At 39.2% G+C, this 22120-nt stretch overlaps 3 protein-coding genes across 3 annotated transcripts; 1 reads left to right on the top strand and 2 right to left on the bottom strand.

Annotated features, from left to right (window-relative positions):
• Positions 1 to 814: 814 nt before the first annotated feature.
• Positions 815 to 5201, top strand: LOC147276113 (Nuclear transport factor 2 (NTF2) family protein with RNA binding (RRM-RBD-RNP motifs) domain-containing protein). The gene is made up of 10 exons (XM_086253532.1): positions 815 to 981; positions 1503 to 1573; positions 1676 to 1813; positions 2269 to 2548; positions 2621 to 2847; positions 2988 to 3165; positions 3272 to 3393; positions 3475 to 3534; positions 3696 to 3759; positions 4318 to 5201. Exons 2-10 carry the CDS (start codon positions 1514 to 1516, stop codon positions 4635 to 4637), a joined length of 1449 nt encoding a protein of 482 aa, XP_086109658.1. The 5' UTR covers positions 815 to 981; positions 1503 to 1513; the 3' UTR covers positions 4638 to 5201.
• An 11171-nt stretch (positions 5202 to 16372) lies between these two features.
• On the bottom strand, positions 16373 to 18982 carry QUA1 (Nucleotide-diphospho-sugar transferases superfamily protein). Its single transcript, XM_086254798.1, has 3 exons — positions 18740 to 18982; positions 17298 to 18545; positions 16373 to 16977 (listed from the first exon to the last, which is right to left on the bottom strand). The coding sequence occupies exons 1-3, from the start codon at positions 18908 to 18910 to the stop codon at positions 16702 to 16704; spliced, it is 1695 nt and encodes a 564-aa protein (XP_086110924.1). The 5' UTR covers positions 18911 to 18982; the 3' UTR covers positions 16373 to 16701.
• A 1843-nt stretch (positions 18983 to 20825) lies between these two features.
• Positions 20826 to 22120, bottom strand: LOC147276111 (acidic leucine-rich nuclear phosphoprotein 32 family B protein). The gene has a single exon (XM_086255340.1). It carries the CDS (start codon positions 22118 to 22120, stop codon positions 20867 to 20869), a length of 1254 nt encoding a protein of 417 aa, XP_086111466.1. The 3' UTR covers positions 20826 to 20866.

Raw genomic sequence — 22120 nt, 5'->3', positions numbered from 1 at the left:
CCACACCACTACCACCATGCCGTCGTTACCACCACCACCACCACCACCACTACGACCGCCACCACCATCGCCACCACCACAGGCACCGCCATCTCCGCCTCCACCATCACTACCACAACCATTGACACCACCTCCGCCGCCACCACCACCTCTGCCACCACTACGACCGCCATCGCCGCCACCGTCACCGTCACCACCACTGCCACCACCACCACCCACCACCATCGACACCGCCACCACCACTACCACTGCCCTCTGCCACCACCACAGCCACTACTGCCGCCACCGTCGCCGCCACTGACACAGCCACCACCACCACCACCACCACCGACACTGACATCGCTGCCGCCGCCTGCATCACCAGTGCCATCACCACCTCCATCGCCGTTGCCGTTGCCGTCGCCACCACCACCACCATCGCCGCTGCTGTCGCCGTTGCCACCACCACCGCCAATGTCGCAGTTGCCACCACCTCCAATACCCCAATTTTTGCCACCACCATTTCTCTCATCGCTCGTGAGCCATCACCCCCTACTACCATCGACAACTCAGCACAAGCATCATTTTTATTGTTGTCACCATCACCATCACTCTTTTATAAAACTATTATAAATTTCATATTTAAATTCTATTATGATTACATTTATCTAAAAAAGAAAATTTATAAATTCTAGAATTTTAAATCACGTTATTTTTAATTCCGTCATTTGTGAATTTCTTAATAGTTTCGAACTATTTCATCAAAACGCTATAACAGTACGGTTACAATTCTCTGATATATAAATAGCCCAAAACCCTTTTCACTTTCTCTCTCCCCTCCCTCACTCCCTCCTACAAAACCACCGCTCTCTCGCGCCTCTTGAAGATCCGCAAAACCCTAGAAACCGCCAAACCCTCGACGGAGGTGAGAGAAGTCGCAGTCGCAGCGCACCACCAACCTCTTCCTCTTCTCTCACCTCGCTACCTCCGATCCACGCTCAGGTGCTTCATCGCTCTTCGATTCTCACATTATATATGCATTTCATATTTGAGTTTATTTTTATTTGTAATTTAAGCTCGCGTTAGATCTCTCTTTGTTTCAGAGAAATTTGGAATCGTAATTTTGAGTTGGTAGTGAATTTTAAGCTTCAACAGAGCTTGATTTTTTGTGTTTAGAGTTTAGAGTTTTGGTTTATGGAGTTAAGCTGAAATAGGTAGTGGATGCTTTGGGCCGGGTGTGCTTTGCTCGATGATTTTCGTGAAGGAAATTTATTTATAAAAAATATATTTAAATAGAGTGAGGTTGTGAAAGGAATTGTAATGTGTTTTCGGTTAATTAGAGAAAATATGTCTGACAGACTGAAATTGAAAGAAGTGTAGTAGTATTGAAATTTGGTGTTTTTCGTTGAACACATGAACTGTTTATGCTGATGAAGAATTGTTGATATATGTATATTTTGAAGAAACCATCTATTTCAATTTTTGTGGTTCATTGTGTGTAATGGTTTGTTTGGTTTCTGGAGGTCGATCAGAGATGGCATCTCCGGTGGAACAAGCCCCAGATGTGAATCTCCCTCCTACTGCCGCCGATGTTGTATGTATTGATATCCAATATGAACAGTACTTGATGTTTTATCACCGTATTGATCTTCATGGTTGCTACTTGGCTTTCAATGAAAAAATTGGTTAAATGTAGGTTGGCAATGCATTTGTGCTTCAGTACTACCGTATCTTGGAACAATCCCCTGAGCATGTTCACCGATTTTACCAAGATATTAGTAAGCTCGGTCGTCCGGAAGATAATGGGATCATGAGTATTACAACCACCATGGATGTGAGCTCCTTTCATGACCTAAATTTATTTTCTTTCTTTGTCATATTTGTGCATCTGCACGTCTATGTAATATCATATTCGTAGTTGTGATTAAAATATCCTATTTGGTGCCTAATGGCCATGTCTAGGGGTATTTTTAAATTTTTCCTCAGATTTTTTTGTATTGGCTATAGATATTTTCTCTGGGAAGTTTAAAATATAAAAAAATCTACATATTAACTTCTGCTGCTCTGGATTTTAGAGGCATCAACTCTCCCAGGCTAATTAATTCTTAGATTCAGTTGATTGGAGGTCCTTTTTTTTTCATTTATCTTGGATGCTGAAAATTATGAAGTTGTACAGAAGTCATCAATCCATTTTTCTCAGCAACTAAATTGATATAAACTACAAATGGAACTTATAAAAATTGTATAGTCTAAATCCTCTGTATACGTTTTTTAAATATTGTTTGGCAGGCAATCAACTTGAAGATACTTGATTATGGAAAGCTCAGTGCCAATATCATAACTGTGGACTCTCAAGAATCTTACAATGGGGGAGTATTTGTCCTTGTGACTGGGTATTTAACTGGAAAGGACAATTTAACAAAGAAATTTACTCAGAGTTTTTTCTTGGCCCCGCAAGACAAAGGTTACTTTGTTCTGAACGATGTTTTTAGATATGTAGATGATTTCCCCAATCAAAATGGGGATGATGGGTCAAATGATGTTGAATCTCCTGTTACCCCGGAACATGGTATGTATCCTTATGTAAAGTGTGTACTTTTGGTGTGCTAATTGATTTTGAGTGAGGGTATTCCTGTTGCAGATATTTCTGATTTGCAGGATAATCACGTCTCCGAACCTGTAACTGTAGTGTCTGAGGATGTTGGTGAGGAGGAAGTACACAATCCTCATGAGAATGGAGAAGTTTCAATTGCAGAAGAGGAAGCACCAGTACCTGAGGTAGTCGATGAAATTCCACATGATTCGCAGATGGTGGCTGAATCTAACTCTAAAATTGAAGAAGCGCCGAAGAAGTCATATGCCTCAATTGTAAGCAGCTGTTATACAATATCCCATGCCCTTAAATTTTTCATTTGTGGTTAATTTAGTAATCAAACTTGTGAAAGAAAAAAATCTCATTATCCATATCTCTCGTTCTTGTTCATATTCGTTGGGAACACTTGTTCCAGGTCAGGGTTATGAAGGACATTCCTGCGCCATTTTCTAATCCTGCACCTGCTTCATTGAGGTCTTTCCCAAAGAAACAAGAACAACAAGTGACCGCTGCTCCAACATCTGATCCGGTTTCAGAAGCAGTAGTTTCCAGCACAAATGACAAAGAAAATGGAATTAATCCAGAGGCTGAAGGTGTGCAGTTCATATATTGATGCTTGTTTTAACTCTCACTTGTTTCATATCCTACCATATGTTTGCATAAGAATATTGCTAATGTGAATTTGTTTCTTGTGAACAGCTGAAGGTCACTCTATCTACATCAAAGGTCTTCCTATGAATGCCACCACACCTCTAATTGAGAACGAGTTTAAGAAATTCGGACCCATCAAGAATAATGGTGTACAAGTTAGAAACCAAAAGGTTTGTTCTTTATCAACACAATTTTCTCTGTAAAATAATATTTGTAAAGTAATACTTATTGCTCCTCCATCTTTACAACAGGGGTTTTGTTTTGGCTTTGTGGAATTTGAGGTTGCAAGTGCTGTACAAAGTGCAATAGAGGTATTCAAGAGTTTTTCTGCTGACATTTTCTTTTTTTCTTTTTTATATTTAAGAAAAACAAAAGAATATGTTTAATCTTTTTAATTCTTTGACTTCACCAGTCTCTTATGTTGTCATATTTTAAAGTTCTTATGTGAATAATATTTCCATTGGTGTTTTAGGCTTCACCGGTTCTGATTAGTGGACGCCAAGTTTTTGTTGAGGAAAAGAGATCTACCAATCGAGGTGAGTTGAATTTTGAGGTTAACATTTTTGGATGCCATGCGATATCTAATTCTGTAGAGATTATATTATGGATTTATTATGGGTTCATGGCAATGGGCGTGCATCTCTATAAGGTATTGTTATATGCAACTAAGGTGTGTTACTGTCAGAATTAGATGGGGCCATGCACGATTTTAAATCTCTTGTATGCTTACTAGGGCGTAAGGGGAAATTTGTGATTTAAATAGCTTTGTTAGTACCATTCTTTTTCTGTTTGTTTTGGGGCACTGCTAATTACATATAGGGTTTATACGATTGTTACACCAACTATTTCTTGATTAAAAGGCATTTGTTCCATGAATCATTCCTATACTCCGTTTGTTTTCTTCCGATTAGACATAGATTGCATGTTGGCTGATTAGGATGTGGCTATTTAATCTGCTGTTGATTTGGAAAAATGATGTTTTTGTAGCATGATTTAATTCACTGAATTTTATATGGAGATTGTGCATATTTCTAGCCTCCTTGTTTATATATATTTTCTTAATATTTTTTGTGCTCATCTATTGTTATATGTAGGTAACAATAGGGGAAGGTTTCCATCCGGAAGAGGGAATGGATACAGGAATGAGTACAGAAATGAGTACAGAAATGAAGGACCAAGAGGACCAAGAGGAGGAGGCTACGGAGGTGGTAGAGGAGGTTACGGCCGTAGTGATTTTAATTTCAAGGGGGATTTTGGGGGTAGGAGTAGCAATAGGGGAGGATCATCGAGCCGTGGAGGAGGAGGTGAAGGATATCAGAGGTCTGACAATGCTGGTCGTGTACCCCGTGCTGTTGGGCTGGCTCTTAATGCTGCAGCTAAAAGTACAGCCCCCCGGGTGTCTGCTTCTGCTTGAGAGATAGTCATGGCTTTGAAGTCTGTTGGTTAGTGGATACAAATTTAATTTTGTTTGAAGTGGGTCGATAGCGAAGGTATTGGATAGGGCAGGCATTAAGAGAAGGGGGCCGTTTCTGTTCTTTTTGTGGATGAACCACCCTAATATTTTCCTTAGGATCTTATTCAACCATTTTGGGTCGTCTTTTTTTTATTTTGGGTTTCTGATTGGGGTTGATAGTGACGAAGATTTCTGCTTAGTATCTGTTTCTTTTGTTTTTTGTTTGCATGGGAAATGAGAATTGTTTAGGTTAGTGCTCATCTTTTGGTTTAGGTTTTCAATTTCCATGATTACTGTGGACTAATGTCAGCGGATGTGATCTTTGTCAAAGGAACTTATGAAAGGCTTCTGTAATGTTGGAGATATGAATTGATTTTATGCACCTCGGTTGAAATCTGACGACACTTTTAAAAATATTATTTAATGAGACTGAAGAATTTAGAATTAAATTATTTACTGAGTCTGAAACTGTGATGAATTTATAATAAATATTTAATGGAATAATATAATTTTTTGAAATACAAATTAATTTTACTTGTTTGTTTTCTCATCCTCAAAATGCCCAAAAGATCCTCTGTCATTCTGGGGACAGGATCTGGAATCCATAATTTGATTATAGACGGCAAATCAATCCGTCCAAAATTTAATAACCATCTAATTTTTTGTGTCTTTTTCCGAAAGATTCTTAAACCTGCTCTTAGGTGTACTGATCAACTGATAAAAAATAAATGGTTCAAAACGAAAAGCAGCCATTTGTCGTCCTTGCACCTAGGGCTCACCAAATAGCCCAAGGCCCGAAGCCCACCCGAAACCCGCCCAGCCCATTGGGCCCGAAGCCCGATGTGGCCCGACATTTGGGCCGGGCCGGCCCGGCCCGAAAATTTTTTGGGTTGGGCTTGGGCCATCCCCTTGAAGCCCACGGCCCGCCCAAAGCCCGGCCCGCTTAGGCCCGCTCAAAGCCCGCCCAAAGCCCGGCCCAAAGCCCGGCCCGAAGCCCAAAGCCCAAAGCCCAAAGCCCGAAGCCCGAAGCCCAAAGCCCGTTTAATATCTTCAATAAAAAAAAATATAGAATTTTGGCTATGTTCTAAATCGAACTTGAGACCTCATAGAACAAATTTCAACTCTCAACCAACTGAGCTAACTAGTTTATTTGTCTAATTGGTGAATCATAACATATTTAATAGGTTTTTCGTTTGTTTATTCTAATAAATTATTAATATGTTTATTAAGTATTTAAGTTATTATATAATTCTATAATGTTAGTAAATACTAAATAGTAATAGTGTAAACTATACTATGTAGTCTATGTAAGTATGTAATACCATAAATAATAAACTTTTAAAATTATATACAACATTACAAATTTACAACTATAATAAAACATAAATGTATATGTGCATATACAATTTTTATAATACAACTATAATTGAAGTTATTAAACCATGATGGCATGATTGTTCATTAATTTAACAATTTGAACCGTTCATTTTATATGTTGATAGTCAAATATCATCCTTACAAAAAATCGGTCGAATCGGAATTCATTTACTCGTTCGATTATCATTAAAAAAACCATGATCGTTAATTAATTCGACCATCATTACGTCATTTTTACATCTCTGATTGAGCTAATTTTTTGCAAGGATTCTCTTTGAGTGGGGAACTAAAACTTGAACGGTTCGGATCGTTGAAAACACGATCGATATATGAGCTTCTACATATAAATACACTTAAAGAGTTGAAGAGTATAATTCTAATAACTTTCTCGTTGAAACCTTATTGTTTTCATAATTGTGAAGACCACAACGTGATTTCAACAATCTGAACCGTTCATTTTCTATATTCATAGTCAAAGATCATCCTTACAAAAAATCAGCAAAATCGGAATTCATCTACCCATTCGATTATCATTAAAAAAACAACGATCGTTCATTAATTCGACCACCGTTACGTCATTTTTACATCTCTGATTGAGCTAATTTTTTGCAAGGATTCTCTTTGAGTGGGGAACTAAAACTTGAACGGTTCGGATCGTTGAAAACACGATCGATATATGAGCTTCTACATATAAATACACTTGAAGAGTTGAAGAGTATAATTCTAATAACTTTCTCGTTGAAACCTTATTGTTTTCATAATTGTGAAGACCACAACGTGATTTCAACAATCTGAACCGTTCATTTTCTATATTCATAGTCAAAGATCATCCTTACAAAAAATCAGCAAAATCGGAATTCATCTACCCATTCGATTATCATTAGAAAAACAACGATCGTTCATTAATTCGACCACCGTTACGTCATTTTTACATCTCCGATCGAGCTAATTTTTTGCATGAATTATTTTTGAGTGAGAAATTAAAATTTGAACGGTTCAGATCGTTAAAAACACAATTGCATCATTTGTTTATAAAACATATGTAATAAAATATATAATAAAGCATATATTACACATGTAATAAAATTAAAAAATCCAAACCCCATCCAAACCCCATCCAAACCCTGAAACCTCATCCAAACGGACCAAACCCCATCCAAACCCCTAAGCCCAAACCCCAAAATACCCTAAACTAATAAAATATTAAACCCTAAAGATAAGTCATAACTCATAAGTATATAAAGCTAAGTTTCACTGTAACCCTAAGTCTCTATTCTCTAACCATTCGCCGCCTCCTTCAACAGTTCAACATCAAACCCTCTCGGCCTCTCCAAACTTCTCACTTCTCAAACCCTCTCGAGTCTCGGCCTCTCCATCATCTGATCATCACCATCAATCCATCATCACTCTCTCAAACTCTCAGACCCTCTCCATCATCACGGTTTCACTGTAACCCTAAGTCTCTATTCTCTAACCATTCGCCGCCTCCTTCAACAGTTCAACATCAAACCCTCTCGGCCTCTCCAAACTTCTCACTTCTCAAACCCTCTCGGCCTCTCCATCATCACCATCATCACTCTCTCAGACTCTCAGACCCTCTCCATCATCATGGTTTCACTGTAACCCTAAGTCTCTATTCTCTAACCATTCGCCGCCTCCTTCAACAGTTCAACATCAAACCCTCTCGGCCTCTCCAAACTTCTCACTTCTCAAACCCTCTCGGCCTCTCCATCATCACCATCATCACTCTCTCAGACTCTCAGACCCTCTCCATCATCACGGTTTCACTGTAACCCTAAGTCTCTATTCTCTAACCATTCGCTGCCTCCTTCAACAGTTCAACATCAAACCCTCTCGGCCTCTCCAAACTTCTCACTTCTCAAACCCTCTCGGCCTCTCCATCATCACCATCATCACCGATTCACCATCTCGCCACCCCCAACTCCGATCGAACCCAGGCTACCCAGCAACCCACCAAACTCCGATCGATCGGACTCGATCCGATCAATTAATGATCAGATCGAGATCTGAACTGCGATCGGATAGTTGATAGCACTATCGCTCAGACAGTCCGAGCACCACCGCAACGCCACCTTCGCACCAGCGACTCCGCCGCAAGCTCCCTGCCAGTTTGCCTCCCTTTGCGTGTAACTGTGTAAGTGTAAGTCATTTTCCCTTTGTGATTTCAGTTAAGTCATTTTCCTGCCAGTTTGCCTCCCTTTGTCATTTTTGTGATTTCAGCAAAAAATTCATCACTGTTTCACTAATTGTGTTTTTTTTTTGTTGTGTGTGTAGCTGTGGTGAAGATTAATAGCTTGTGGTGAAGCTGTCCTGTGTAGGAGTTGGCCTCTTGTGTTGGTGCTGGTGCTGCTGCTGTGTGAGTGGCAAATGGCAATTTGCTGAATTTCAGTTTATTTGCAGTTTGCTGGTATTTTTTTTATGATAAGATCTGGTGTTTATGATAAGATCTGGTGTTTATTTGCAGTTTGCTGGTATTTTTTTTTGCTGGTAGTGTTATTTGCAGTTTGCTGGTATTTTTTTGCTGGTAGTGTTATTTGCTGGTATTTTTTTGCTGGTAGTGTTATTTGCTGGTTATTTGTTGGTAGTTTTTTTAGGATGTCTACTCACCCAGAGTCTAGTGTAATTGGAATCCATGAATCCATTGGTTCCCCCCCATCCACACCCCAATCTAATTCTATTCCTAAATCCAGTAGAAGTGAAGTGTGGAACTGGTTTGAAAAAGTTGTTGAAATTGAAAATGGTAAATCTGTTACAAAAGCAAAATGTGCAATATGTGGAAAAAAATTAGATGGCAGTTCTTCAAATGGTACAACTCATTTAGCTCGTCATTATAGGAAACATATTGAAAGCCAAAATGTTAATATTGGTAATCAAATGCTTTTACAATCAAATGCTGCTGGTAATTTGTCAAATTTTGTTTATAAAGAGGAAAATGCTCGAAAAGAAGTTGTTGATTTTATAGTTAGGGCAGAATTACCTTTTACTTTCGTGGAAAAACATGATTTTAAAGGAATGATTCAAAGAGGCTTTACTCCACAATATAAAGGAATTTCTGCCACAACTTGTAAAAGGGATGTTATGAAACTGTTTGTTGAAGGAAAATCTCAATTGCTGTCTTATTTTGAAAAATATGAAGGCAGAATTTGTTTGACTTCTGATGTTTGGTCTTCTAGACAAAAAATTGGTTTTATGTCATTAACTGCTCACTTCATTGATGCTGACTGGAATTTAAATAAAAGGATTATTTGTTTTAAAATGATTGAGTATCCACACAGTGGACAGTCACTTGCAACTCATATACATGAGGAACTCAACTCTTGGCGTATCCACAATAAAATTTTTTCAATTACACTAGATAATGCTTCAAATAATGATGTTGTTGCTGATTTGCTGCCTTTATATCTTATGATTGATGATGTGCCTAGACAAATGTTTCATGTGCGTTGTTGTGCTCATGTTATGAACCTGATTGTGCAAGATGGTTTGGCTATTTTAGGTCCTTCTATTGATAAAATTGTTGCAATTGTGCGTAGTTTGAATTCTTCAAATAAGAGACATGAAATTTGGAAAAAATGTTGTGTTGATGTTCGTTTGGATAAGAGAAACATAGACAATGATGTTCCTCATAGGTGGAATTCCACATATGCATTGTTAGAAGTAGCCATTCAATATAAAGCTGCCTTGCATAGATATGTTCAGACAATAAATCAATCAACTAGAAGTTCTACTTTACCGATTCCATCTGAACATGATTGGCTTGTTGCTCAGTTTGTTTGTGGTTTTTTAAAGACTTTTGATTCTTCAACAAAAATATTATGTGGTGTGTATTATCCTACTTCTAGTCGTGTGCTGACTTGTTTGATTGATATTCATTGTGCATTTCAATCATATTCTCATATTAATGCATTTCAAACTGCTATGGTTGCTATGAAAAGTAAATTTGATAAATATTGGGCAACTTTTCCTAAATTGTTTTGTTTTGCTACTGTTATGGATCCTAGGTTCAAAATTTGGGCAATTAGTGAGTGGTTAAATGTTATTGGTTGTGAGGAAGATGACATAAAGGTAAAGGTAGATGAAATTAAGTCTTCTCTGTTTAAATTGTATGACCATTACAAGTCTAATGTGCCTGCTGCATCATCACGAAACTCTACTGAAACCACAACTAATCCTCAAAGTACTGTTTCTGGTAGTACTAGTTCTTCCCCAATTTCTATTCCTAACTTTCAAAACAGTGCTATGAGAGCCTTGAAAATGGCAAAGGTGCAATCCTCTGTTTGTTCTACTTCTGATTTGCAATACTATCTTGATGCACCAGTTTTAGATGATGTTGATGAAACTACATTTTCTGTTTTGGGATGGTGGAAATCACATGATACACAATATCCTGTGCTTTCCATCATGGCTCGTGATTTGCTAACTGTTCCAGCTTCAACTGTTGCATCCGAAGCTGCTTTTAGTGCAGGTGGTAGAGTGGTATCGGAGAAGAGGGCTAGCTTGAGTCCGAACACTATAGAAGCTCTAATCTGCGTCAAAGATTGGCGCTTAGCTGAGGCAAGAATGCAAGAGGCTGCTCAAGAGGAGGATTGGGCAGAGGATCTAATGAATATCAAGCTATCAAGACCTGAATTTGTTGAAGAAGAGACCCCTTCCCCTGCTGAATCAGCCACCTGATTAACTGATTTTATTTTTTCAGTTTCACTATTGGTTTGTAATTTGTAAACTCCATAAGGAGTTAAGCACCATAACTCATAACTGCATATTGTTACTTTTAGTATAATTAAATCAATACATTTCAGTTTTGAGGGTTGTGTATGTGCCAACCTAGTTGGGATGTACATGTGAAATGCAAATGATAGATAGGTTGTGTAGGTGCCAACCTAGTTGGGATGTACACATTCTATAGTGATGCATTTCCCCCTCTATTTATAATTAAATTATATGTTGTTAACTTGTTAAATTGTGACTTTGGGAGCTGACATTGCAAAATTTTGGCAAGTTAAAACCAATGAATTAGATCTGCTAAGTTTTATAGTTATAATAGACATAAATTAGGCAATAAATTAAGCAATTTGAGAAGCCAAAAAAGCCTAATTTGGGCTGCCCGTTCGGGCTTATTGGGCTGCCCGTTCGGGCCTAGTCCGGCCCGGCTCTAAAGCCCGTTAGTCTCAAGCCCGATGGGTGGGCTTCGGATTTGTGTATTCAAGCCCAAGCCCAGCCCGGCCCGGCCCGAAAGTTCTGTTGGGCTCTTGTACTTCAAGCCCGAGCCCGGCCCGAGCCCGAAAGATTGGGCCTGGGCCAGCCCGGCCCGGCCCATTGCCGACCCCTACTTGCACCTATCCCAGATGGTGATCGATGCTCTCACTTTGAGATGGGAGTGGAGGTGGTCAACTATGGTCCCTTTTTTTTTTGGTTTTTGAGAAGGATATTTTGTTTTACTTGGCCAATACATTAAGGCAAATTGTTGGGTGGTAGTGTGGTATATTTAGAAATCTCCGGGCAGAAAAGTTGGTACTTGGTAGGTCAAGTTTGGGCTAGGACCACCATTTGACTCTAATAAGGCCTTCCACTATGCTGCCGGAATGTGTGACCCAAAACCCATTTTGGGCCACAAATGGGTCACACTTTAACACTACGGGCCGGAATGTGTGACCCAAAAGAGGGTGTAACCCAAAGTGTAACCCAGAAGTGGGTTTCATGTGTGACCCAAAATGTGTTGTGACCCAAATCCAAAAAGCAGCCCACGTGAAGAGAGAGAACCGGCTGCTGAGCTGAAAAGGAGGTGGGGCCCGCGCCTGTTGCTGCTGACGGAAGCTGCAGTTGCTGACGCAGATGTCGGCTGACGTCACGTGCTGGCTCGGTTGCAGCGCCTGGCGAGGACGAAGCTTGACGCGTGGCTGGCTTCCTTCTCACCAACGGTCCAGATCGGCCGACCGTTGGTGATCAACGGCTGCTGCGTTTTGCCTTTTTTTTTTTTTTTAGATGGGCCGGGTGATGGATCAACGGCTGATATTAATGGACCGTTGATAATCAACGGTCCAGATCGGCCTTTTTTTTTTTTTTTTAACAAATATTTAATAAATCATTTAAAATAGATATAATATCCGAAAAATTGCCAAAAAATTTCGAAAAAATTTTAAAAAATTCCCCAAACCCTCCAACAGCTATATTTTCAAGGATGTCTATATATATCACACAACACTCATATGGTTTCATCACAATTTACAACCTTTGTTTACCAAATTTACACAAAATTTTTTTTTCTTTGTCATGGCTCCAAGAGGAAGTGCTTGGGTGGTAGCTGAAGATGAAGCCCTAGTGATGGCATACCTAGAGAGGTCTCCCGACGGTTGTCTTGGTGCCCAAATTAGAGCCGCCATGCTTTGGGAACAAATTTATGAAATTTTCAAGCGTAACATGGGGGGTGAAACAATTCGTAAGGTTGGCGGTGTTAAAGCACGATTCAAAGATATTGCGCGTGATTGCAACAAATTTTATGCTTGCTTATTGGAGGCCGAGCGAATGCGTGCAAGCGGTGCAAATGATGCCAATGTGGTAAGTTTTTATGCATTTATATATTTGCATGATTATTTTTTGTATCCTCCAATTATCAAGCATATTTATATATTTGTATAATTATTATATGTTTTGTTTATAAATGAAGCATATTTATATAATAGTATTACTATTTTATTGTTTTGTATATGTATCAAACATATTTATATATTTGTATGATTATTTTTGGTTGTGTTTATAAATGTAGCATATTTGTATAATGATATTATTATATTGTATTTTCACTATTTTGTTTATCTATCAAGCATATTTATATATTTGTATGATTATGGTTTTTGTTTTGTTTATAAATGTAGCAAATTTACTATTTATTTAAGTTATGTTGCATTTCCACAAGAAAATTTATATATTTTAATTTTTATTTTATTATTGTAGTTTACGCAAGCACTTGAAGGCTTTCGAAACAAGACTGGATTCAAGTTTCCATGGGTGCACATTTGGGAAAAAATAAAGGAAAGTGCAAAGTATGCTGCCGTTCATGCTCCTGTTCGGGTTAGTGATTCAGAGACCCCCGCCACCGACGATGCCGACACTCCCGCCGATGATGATCCCGAGGAGACCGATCCAGTCATACCACTTGGCGAGGACGAAAACCCACCACCATTCCAACCATGCGGTTCCTCGCGGCCAAGGCCACCAGGGAGAAACCATGCAAAACGGGCCAAGGCAGCCGAGCCCGTCCAAACTCATATGGTTGAGGCAGTAGATCATTATAATGAAAATTCAAGGATTTTCATACAAACGAGAGTTGACAGAGAGCGTGCAAGGAGTGAAAGAGACGCCGCAAAGGAAGCAAGAGAAAGGATGAGGATCGAGAGGCAGCTAGAATGGGAAGAACAAAATATTATGGGCCAAGACCTCTCCAAAATGAATGATGGGCAACGGATGTATTGGGAGCAAAAGATGGCTGAAGTCATTGCAAGGAGGCAAATGCGTGCTAACCACCATTCGGAGTCCACTCCATCTGGATACTACCCGGATCTTTCCAACCTCACTCACTCAAACCAGGGGTACCCGCCTAATAATTAGAATTAGACCTTGCTCTTCAATTGTGTTTTTTAGTTTGAATGTTAATCTTGTTTTAAATTATGTTTGCTCTTTAATTGTATCCTTTAATTTGAACGTCAATCTTGTTTTAAGTCATGGTTTGCTATTTATTCAATTAATGTTTACATTTCCACCCAACATTGGATTCTCCCTTATTAACCACAGACTGATGCATGCTTTACAGTAGATAAGACTGATGCATGCTTTACAGTAGATAAGACTGATGCATGCTTTACAGTAGATAAGACTGATGCATGAAATGACTACACCATCATAAAGCAAATGAATGTGGACCATTCATTCCTTATCTCAAATGCAAGTGGTTTCAGTATAAATACCACTATATTTACCATGTTACACTCAATCTTATTTCAGGATCATTTCTCATTCCATAAACACCCAAATGAATACTTTGTATGTGTATTCATCCTCCTCCTCGTCTTCGGACTCTGATGCTGAATGGGATAGGGAAGAGGATGGAAGGGAGATGGTGGGTAAGTTGATTGTGTCAATGGGTCATACCGTCGTCGCCGGTACACCAAGGCATGGAGGTACTTCTTCAAATCGCCGGTACACACACCGGAATCGAGAAGCCGCCCACGAACGTCTCATGGACAACTACTTCATCCCCTCGCCAATCGAGGACACCGTGACTTTCCGCAGGCGATACCGCATGCACCAACCGCTATTCAATAGAATTCTCGAAGCGGTCTGCCTCCAGGATGAGTATTTCCGGCCAACAGTTGATGCCGTCGGTAGAGTGGGTTGCACACCTCACCAAAAGGTGACTGCAGCACTGCGGGTGATGGCATATGGCATTCCATATGATTTGGTCTCAGAGTCAATGACCATTAGCCAAACCACCATACGACAATCATTCTTGAAGTTCGTGAGAGCCATCACTGACGTCTTCGGACCAGAGTATCTCCGGAGGCCTACTCCGGCCGATTTGAGGAAACTTTTGCGAAAGGGGAGCCGTAGAGGATTTCTAGGTATGATTGGTAGCTTGGATTGCATGCATTGGGTATGGCAAAATTGCCCAATGGCCGAGCAAGCTGTGTACCGTGGGCATTATCGTGTCCCAACAGTTATCCTTGAAGCCGTTGCTGGGTACGACACGTGGATATGGCATGCAAATTTTGGTATACCTGGGTCGAATAATGATATCAATGTGCTGGACTGTTCTCATCTCTTTGATGATATGATTTCCGGCCGAAACCACAGGGTGAAATTCACTGTGAATGAGATAGACTACACCATTCCATACTTTCTTGCAGATGGGATCTACCCTCAATGGTCAACTCTTATCACTACATTGCACAGTCCCGTTCTTCCCCACCATAAGTTGTTTGCCGCTAGACAGGAGGGATACAGGAAGGATGTGGAGAGGGCGTTCGGAATTTTAAAAGCCCGGTGGCAGATTATAAAACGACCTGCTCGTTATTGGCGTCCGATTGAGCTTGGGTATATCATGAAGGCGTGCATAATATTGCACAATATGATCGTGGAGGATGAGCGCCCTGAGGATGACGGTAGGGATGACCCAATAGACCCAGAAGCGAGCACTAGAAGGGCAGAAGCTGAATACGAAGGTGTAGAACCATGTCCGACCGGTGCCGCTCCATCATCATTACCTGAGATGAATGTTCGTCGGAATTTGCTTAGGGACCGAAATGTCAACGAATCCCTAAAAACTAATTTGATTGAGCACATCTGGATCCGAGAGGGGAACCCACCACTTGCCCCAACATATTGACGACCTGGATCATGGTTCGTCAATATTGTTCTCATTATGATTGTTGTTGTTGTTTTTTCTTTAAATCATCGTATTGTTCTTGTTTTTTTTTTCCTTTTAGTGATCATGTTGTACTTGTTTTTCCTTTAAATCATCGTGTTGTTTTTCTTGTTTGTGGTTGTTGAAGTCCCGATGTTGTAAGGCTTATGTTGTCTAATTTATGAAATTTTCTTATTTTAAATATATTCAATATTGACCTTATTTTAAAGATCTCATTAAAATAAGATCACTAGAATCATTTTTATTATACTTTAAATTTAAAATTATCAATTAAATATCACTTAATCAATATTAGACATATTTTAAATATGTATAAAACACTGTGACCCAAAATGGATCACAGCACCATAAATGGGAGAATTGAGTCACAGCACTATTTGTGACCCAAAATGGGTTTTGGGTCACAAAAAATGGCTTTACCATAGTGGAAGGCCTAAGCAAAGGACCAAGGGGCAAAAAAATCGGTTGTCAAACATGAGATGAGAACGTCAACGAGCAAATACATGAGTGGGGAAGAACCCACTATCAACAAGAAGAAGCCCAACCATCTAACTTGAAGGTATATACACCATTTACTAATATTGGTCATCATCTATATTCTATAGCAGTTAACCTTCAACAGGTAGAGAGACTCAGGGTAGTCTCTATGCCAAACTATGCCACCATTGTTAACCTTGATCTTTTCTTGCCATGATATGGCTGACGAAAATAGATATAATTTTATTCCAATGGTGTCACCATGATATTTATAATGACAGAGAAATTGATCAGCGCGTACTCAGCATTGCATAAACATATTGAGCTTACAAAACCATCACAAAACTGAAATGCATTAGCAAATATCTCACATTATTACACCTATACTGATATTTGATAGATATGTTTGAAAATAGGACACATTATATTATGAAGATTGCTAGATTCTTTAGGGTCCAAGATACAGCTAAAGACAATTTTCTGTAAAGATCCATCGGTTTTAAAAATTAACATCTTCCAAGTAAATTTAAGTTGTATGAATCAATAAAAAGAGGACCTAAGATTAACATGGATAACAAGTATGCTACACTTAGCTTGGTGCAAATCTTCTCTATACTCAGTAAGAACAATTGGTTTGCAAGGAATGGAACCCACAAGAGGAATAATAGCTTACTAGCTTCAGGAGTAGCATTGGCAGTTCCTCCAACTAGAGCTTCACAAAACACTGTTCATTCAAAGACCAAAATTGCAGGCCTGAACAAACTCCATATCATAATCAACATGTTTTTCCCAGAGTGGCCGGAACTGGCTCATGGCTATATCAAGCCAAGGCTTCATATTCCCATTGAAGTGGACCACTGCAGCATTGCGAATCTCGTCCATGCTGATGCTCGGATTATAGCCAAGTCCCAGAACATGCCATGACTTGTCCAGTGGCTTTGTCGTTGAATAAAATGTGATCAAACCTGGGGGCAATGTCCCCAATTTCCACAAGGTACGGTTCTCATTCTGCAACAGGATCAACATCCCTTGTTATTACTCAAATACAGCACCAATCAATTAAAACCATACAAATGAAATCAATGCAAAGGGAGATAAAATGAATGAGATTTTCCCTTCTGTTTTTAGTAGCGCTAGTGACACAATCTTTATCATACCCTAAAGAATACTACAAGACCAACTAACAGGTGTATATTTGTCAAGCAACAAAAACTACAAATGCATCACAGTTTGCACAATATACACATCAGATATCACAATATTGATTTAAACATGTAAAGATACTAAGCAAAATTGCACCAAAAAGGAAAAACAAAATCATCTCTCACCAGTTTCTGCCAATGATGATACTCCTCTGTGCAGTTCTCCCTTCTCCAAGCATCCAAATCAAAGAAGTTCATTCCATAAGCCCACGCACATGCCTTGGGATTAAACTTCTCCTTGATCAAAGGGTGTGAGAAATTCATGTACTGCGCATATCGATGGAATGACCCAAAACATGTCTCGACCGCTCCATTCACCTTCCCATCCATATCAATCTTCCATAACCCCGTTAAGTCCTTCTGAACCACAATGTCATCATCTAAAAATAGAATTCTATGCAACTTTGGGTACATTTCTGGCAAATAAAACCGTAAGTGGTTCAATATGGACAAATACTTGGGGTTCCTAAACTTCATGTTTGTTGTATCTTTGGTTGCATTCTCCAGCTTATTCTCAAAGTAAAACTTCTGCAACTTCACATCCTCTAATTGCTTAAGCACCGGCACATACGAAGAATTCAAGAACTTGTAATCCTCCACGGCCTTCACTTCAACGTGTGCCCCATTATAGTCCTTTGATTTGAACATAACCTGCATTGCTCCAAGATTCATCTTGTCGGTCACCACATGGAACACGTGCTTCCATGGTTCCTTGGCGTTCTTCACCGCCGAATTCACCACCACAGATGCCGCAATCACATTATCCGAAAATATAGCATAATGGTAAAGGTTGGGGTCCTCAATTTCCGGCGGGGTTGGCTTCCCTTCATCAGTATACTTCTCGGGATGCGCGATTCGCTCCTCCATCAACCGCATTGCGACGCAATGCAAGCTCTTGGGGATCGATTTGGCGGCGATCAAGCTCGAGAAAGCTCCTTGCTTCTTGGCCTTTGTCAACTGCTCGTTCACCTGAAAAATGGTGTCCTTCAACTTCTGAATCTTGAGCTGATTATCGAAACTCTCCTTCGCTTCGGCAATCACTTGCCTCGTGACTTTGATACGCTCTTTCACTTCTTTCTCGAATTGGCGCAACACCGATTCGTCGATGGAGAGTCCATCAGATTCGAAGAGAGCGCGATAGGCCGGCTTGTTCATGAGATCGGAGTAGTTCCGCGAAAGATCGGCGAAGATCCGAACCAGCTTGGAGTTCTCGAGCTTCAACTTCCGAGCATAGCTAGCGTAAGCGAGGGCCAGAGTCCGATGATCATCCGCTTGCTTTCGGATCTGGTCCAGTCGGGGCTTCAGAGGATCCGATTTCAGAGCCAGCATGGTCCTTCTCGTGGATCCGAATCCATACGAACCCGAATTGAAACCCTAATTTCCACAATTAACAACAAAGTATTGATCAACAAAAAGCTTTGATTTTTCGTGCGAATCCAGTTCCAATAAACTTGAAATTCACGATTGGATCCGGAAATGCAAACCAGAAACTTGAAATTCCATTCCAAAAGAGGAATGGGTTTGCTTGAAAAGAGGACAAAACAGTGAGAGATGGGCGAAACACTTACCAGGTCGTTGAGATCAGACGAGTCGAAGGTTCGAGAAGTGAAGACGAAAGAGAGACAGATGAAGAGGAAGACGGAGACTGTAATGGCCATAGCCAAGACTCTGAAAGACGACGAGGTAAAGCTTCGCATGGTGGCTCTTCCTCCTCTGCTAGAGAATCGCAGGTTCGCCATTTTCAGTTTGGTTGTGACTTGTGAGATTCACACTCTCACTCCGATTCAGTCAGACATCACCATTTTTGTTTTGTTTTTGTTTTTATTTTTATTTCTAAAATATTAATTATTAACTGTAAAACCGCGGATAACAACTTCACAAGTGCGACTTGACGGTGCTTAATAAAATCATCCAATCATGTGGGGCCCGTTACAGATACTGGTTCATTTGACTTTTTCACTTGTTCCGTTGTTCGCTAGTGGTGTTTTGGTGGTTTAATAATTAGTTTTTTTTTTTTTTTTTTGTCGAATGGCGGTTTAATAATTAGTTAACTACGCATATTCATAAATGTAAAGTGTTTAAACTTTAAATTAATGCTTAGTAAGTAGATTTCCTCAAAAAAATGCTTAATAAATAGTATGTGGTAATTATAATTTGGTAATATTAATTGAGGTAATAAATATTCATCAATTGTCACATCATATGATCAGTTAATATAATTAGTGAGTTTAGTATTTTTTTTCCTAGTGTTTAATATTAATGCAGTGTTAAGTATAGTAGTCCACATATAAATAGGTTAATTAAAAAGTAATCATAATAATTAATATAATAAATACATATTAAGTGATTGATTTATTATTTCTTGGTGTTTAATATTAATGCAATGCGAAGCTCAATCTTCCACTTATTTGAGTGGTTATGAATTATTTATTGAGACATACTCTACTCATGAGGCCTATATTGTGTGCGTTGTTTTGCACCAAATAAAAATAATGGTTTAAAAATAGGCATACACTAATTCTTCAATGAGAAGAATCTCTTATAAATATAATATTCACATTGAAACTTTTTCATCTAAAATACTGTAAATTGAAAATATTCTTTATATTCTAAAAAATTATGATTATAATTTCCAACGTTTTGAAATACTAAAAAGAAAATGACATTCCCAACAATTTTCTTTAGTTAAACAAACGGTGTGTTATTAATAAGTGCAATTTATGCTGTTTTGCCTCAATAGCCCAACTTGGCATTCTCTTGCTATGGATGCCATTAATTTGGTCATGGCCACACCATGAGAAGAAGAACAAGGTATAATAAGGTATGATAAAAGTTGCAGTGTTGCAGGCTGTTGGGTGCAACTCTTATATGTCTGGTAGGTTGTCTCATAAACAATAACAGCACGCCATGTGACTTTTTATAACCTAAGGGGACTCCATTATTAAAAGAGGAAGGCTCTCCTAAATCCCATTATTAAGAAAAAGCAAAGCTACTTTACTAAAGGGGTCTTCTTACCGACAGAAATATGATAGCACCTCTATGAAGTATGTGTGCTTGTTGGATGTGCACAATGGAAAGCTCTAACTAGGTAGGAATGTAGGATGTCCAACTCATCATGCCTCACTCACACTATAACCTTACTATGAGTCTATGAGAATGATTCAAGCCATGGAAAGAAAACCACTTACACTAAAGTTATGGAGAGCTAAACTTACAGGGTATAAATCAAATTTAAGCTTAGCTAAGCTAAACAAAGGTACTTAGTGATTTGACTTTCTTATTGTTATGATCATTTTCGACCACGACGTATTATCATTGTCATGACTGCGACAATAAAATAAATTCTAACTATAATGACTTGATTATCTAGGCCACAACTACCACTTCATCATAAGTTTATATTTGTCCCATTTAAATAATTTTACATAGAAATTTATGTGTAATTAAAAATTCTATTAAAAGAGGTGGGATGAGTAAGATGATGAAAACAAATAAGATAAACACTCTTATTTTATAGTTAATTTGTGGAAGACAATTTCATATCTTAATTAAAGTGAAAGAAAAAGGCATTTGTTGTAAGACAAACTAATAAAGCATATTTACTTGTGGTTCTTACACAAAATACACATAATTTGCTACTTGGATTTAGCATCATTAATTAAGTACCAAAGTAATTAAAATCTAAATTAAATCAATCAATGGTACCCTTTCTTGCCATGCTTGGTGACATGGTGCAACCATCCAAACCCTTTGAGGGCCTTGGAAAACTTGACAAGATTTGGCCTTCCCATCCCCAAATTCATCTTCCCTGCTGAGAACTTCAAGGCCTGTAAGCAGCACAATTGCCCACCGAACTCTTCTTCTTCATCATCATCATCATCATCATATTCTTCATTGTTCTCAACCTTGCCCTTCTTGCCCTTCTTTGAGTTGCTTTTCTTCTTCCCCTGCACTTTACTTGACTCTGTCTCATCATATGTCTCCCAAAGCATGTCCATCCCTTCACCTCCATCAGCATTGTGTCTCTCCTCAAAAAGCTTGCAAGCCAATGTCCTCCTCCACTCTTTTTCTCTCCTCATTGACCCAAACCCTCCAAGATTTGGACCCAATTGAGAATCCTCCATAACTTCCATTGTACTGTAATCTTCATTATTAGCAGGGCTTCCAAGATTTGCTCCTAGAACTTGGGAATTTGCCTTGGATTTGGAGCTAAACCCTCTATAATCATCACCCATTTCCTTGGATTCTCTTCTCATGGATCGTTTTTCTCTTCCATCTTCAACTTTATCGAAGTGTGTTCTTAGTGGCTTGACTTCTTTCTCATCCTTTTTCTCAATCATATTTACCAATCCCTTTACTCCTGGCCAAGCAACCTCAACTGGGTTTTCATCTAAAATGGCATTTGCAGCTTCCAACAAACCAGCAGTAGCATCAAAATTGGCTTCATGGCTGGGCCTTTCTTCAACTGGTTCTTCAAAGGCTGCTTGTGAGCAAATTTCTTCAACTGGATTCTGGCTAATTTCGAAGTTAGACGTATCAAACACAATCTTATATGCTTCAAGCTCCACAAAAGATCGAAATTCTTCACGATCATCATCGCCATCACTACCATCTAGTACTTTAGAGCACTGCAATCTTTCTAAAACTGTTTGGTAAGTAGTGAGAAGGCAACAACCCACCTTGGTTTTCGACAGTTCGGGACTGGGATCGTCTTGGACAAGGCAGCTGGGAGAGACTGTGAGGTAAGCCAGAACAAGGAGAGCAGTAGTGATGAACAGAGGAGATAGAAAAGAAAGAAGCTTGAGGAGGTATGGTGAGAAGAAGATGAAGTAGGAGAAGTAGAGAGGGTGTGAGAAAATGAAGAAGCAGACATTGAAGAAGTCAGTGAGAAGAAGAGTAGAGAATTTGGTCTTCTTGGATGTGTTTGGTGAGAGAGAAAATTCAGACAT

The sequence above is a fragment of the Dryas octopetala genome, chromosome 8 (assembly GCF_963921425.1).
Source record: "Dryas octopetala chromosome 8, drDryOcto1.1, whole genome shotgun sequence".
NCBI lineage: Eukaryota > Viridiplantae > Streptophyta > Magnoliopsida > Rosales > Rosaceae > Dryas > Dryas octopetala.
Note: the sequence above shows the minus strand (reverse complement) of the source record. Positions and strands in the feature narration are given on the sequence as shown.

Bases quoted from the DNA above. Each gene is read 5' to 3' on its own strand.
- LOC147276113 (XM_086253532.1), top strand. From the start codon at position 1,514: ATGGCATCTCCGGTGGAACAAGCCCCAGATGTGAATCTCCCTCCTACT. The intron at 2,549-2,620 runs GTATGTATCCTT...TTCCTGTTGCAG, and splicing joins TCCTGTTACCCCGGAACATG to ATATTTCTGATTTGCAGGAT. The intron at 3,166-3,271 runs GTGTGCAGTTCA...TCTTGTGAACAG, and splicing joins AATTAATCCAGAGGCTGAAG to CTGAAGGTCACTCTATCTAC.
- QUA1 (XM_086254798.1), bottom strand. From the start codon at position 18,910: ATGGCGAACCTGCGATTCTCTAGCAGAGGAGGAAGAGCCACCATGCGA. The intron at 18,546-18,739 runs GTAAGTGTTTCG...TGTGGAAATTAG, and splicing joins CGTCTGATCTCAACGACCTG to GGTTTCAATTCGGGTTCGTA. The intron at 16,978-17,297 runs GTGAGAGATGAT...ATCCTGTTGCAG, and splicing joins ATCATCATTGGCAGAAACTG to AATGAGAACCGTACCTTGTG.
- LOC147276111 (XM_086255340.1), bottom strand. From the start codon at position 22,120: ATGTCTGAATTTTCTCTCTCACCAAACACATCCAAGAAGACCAAATTC.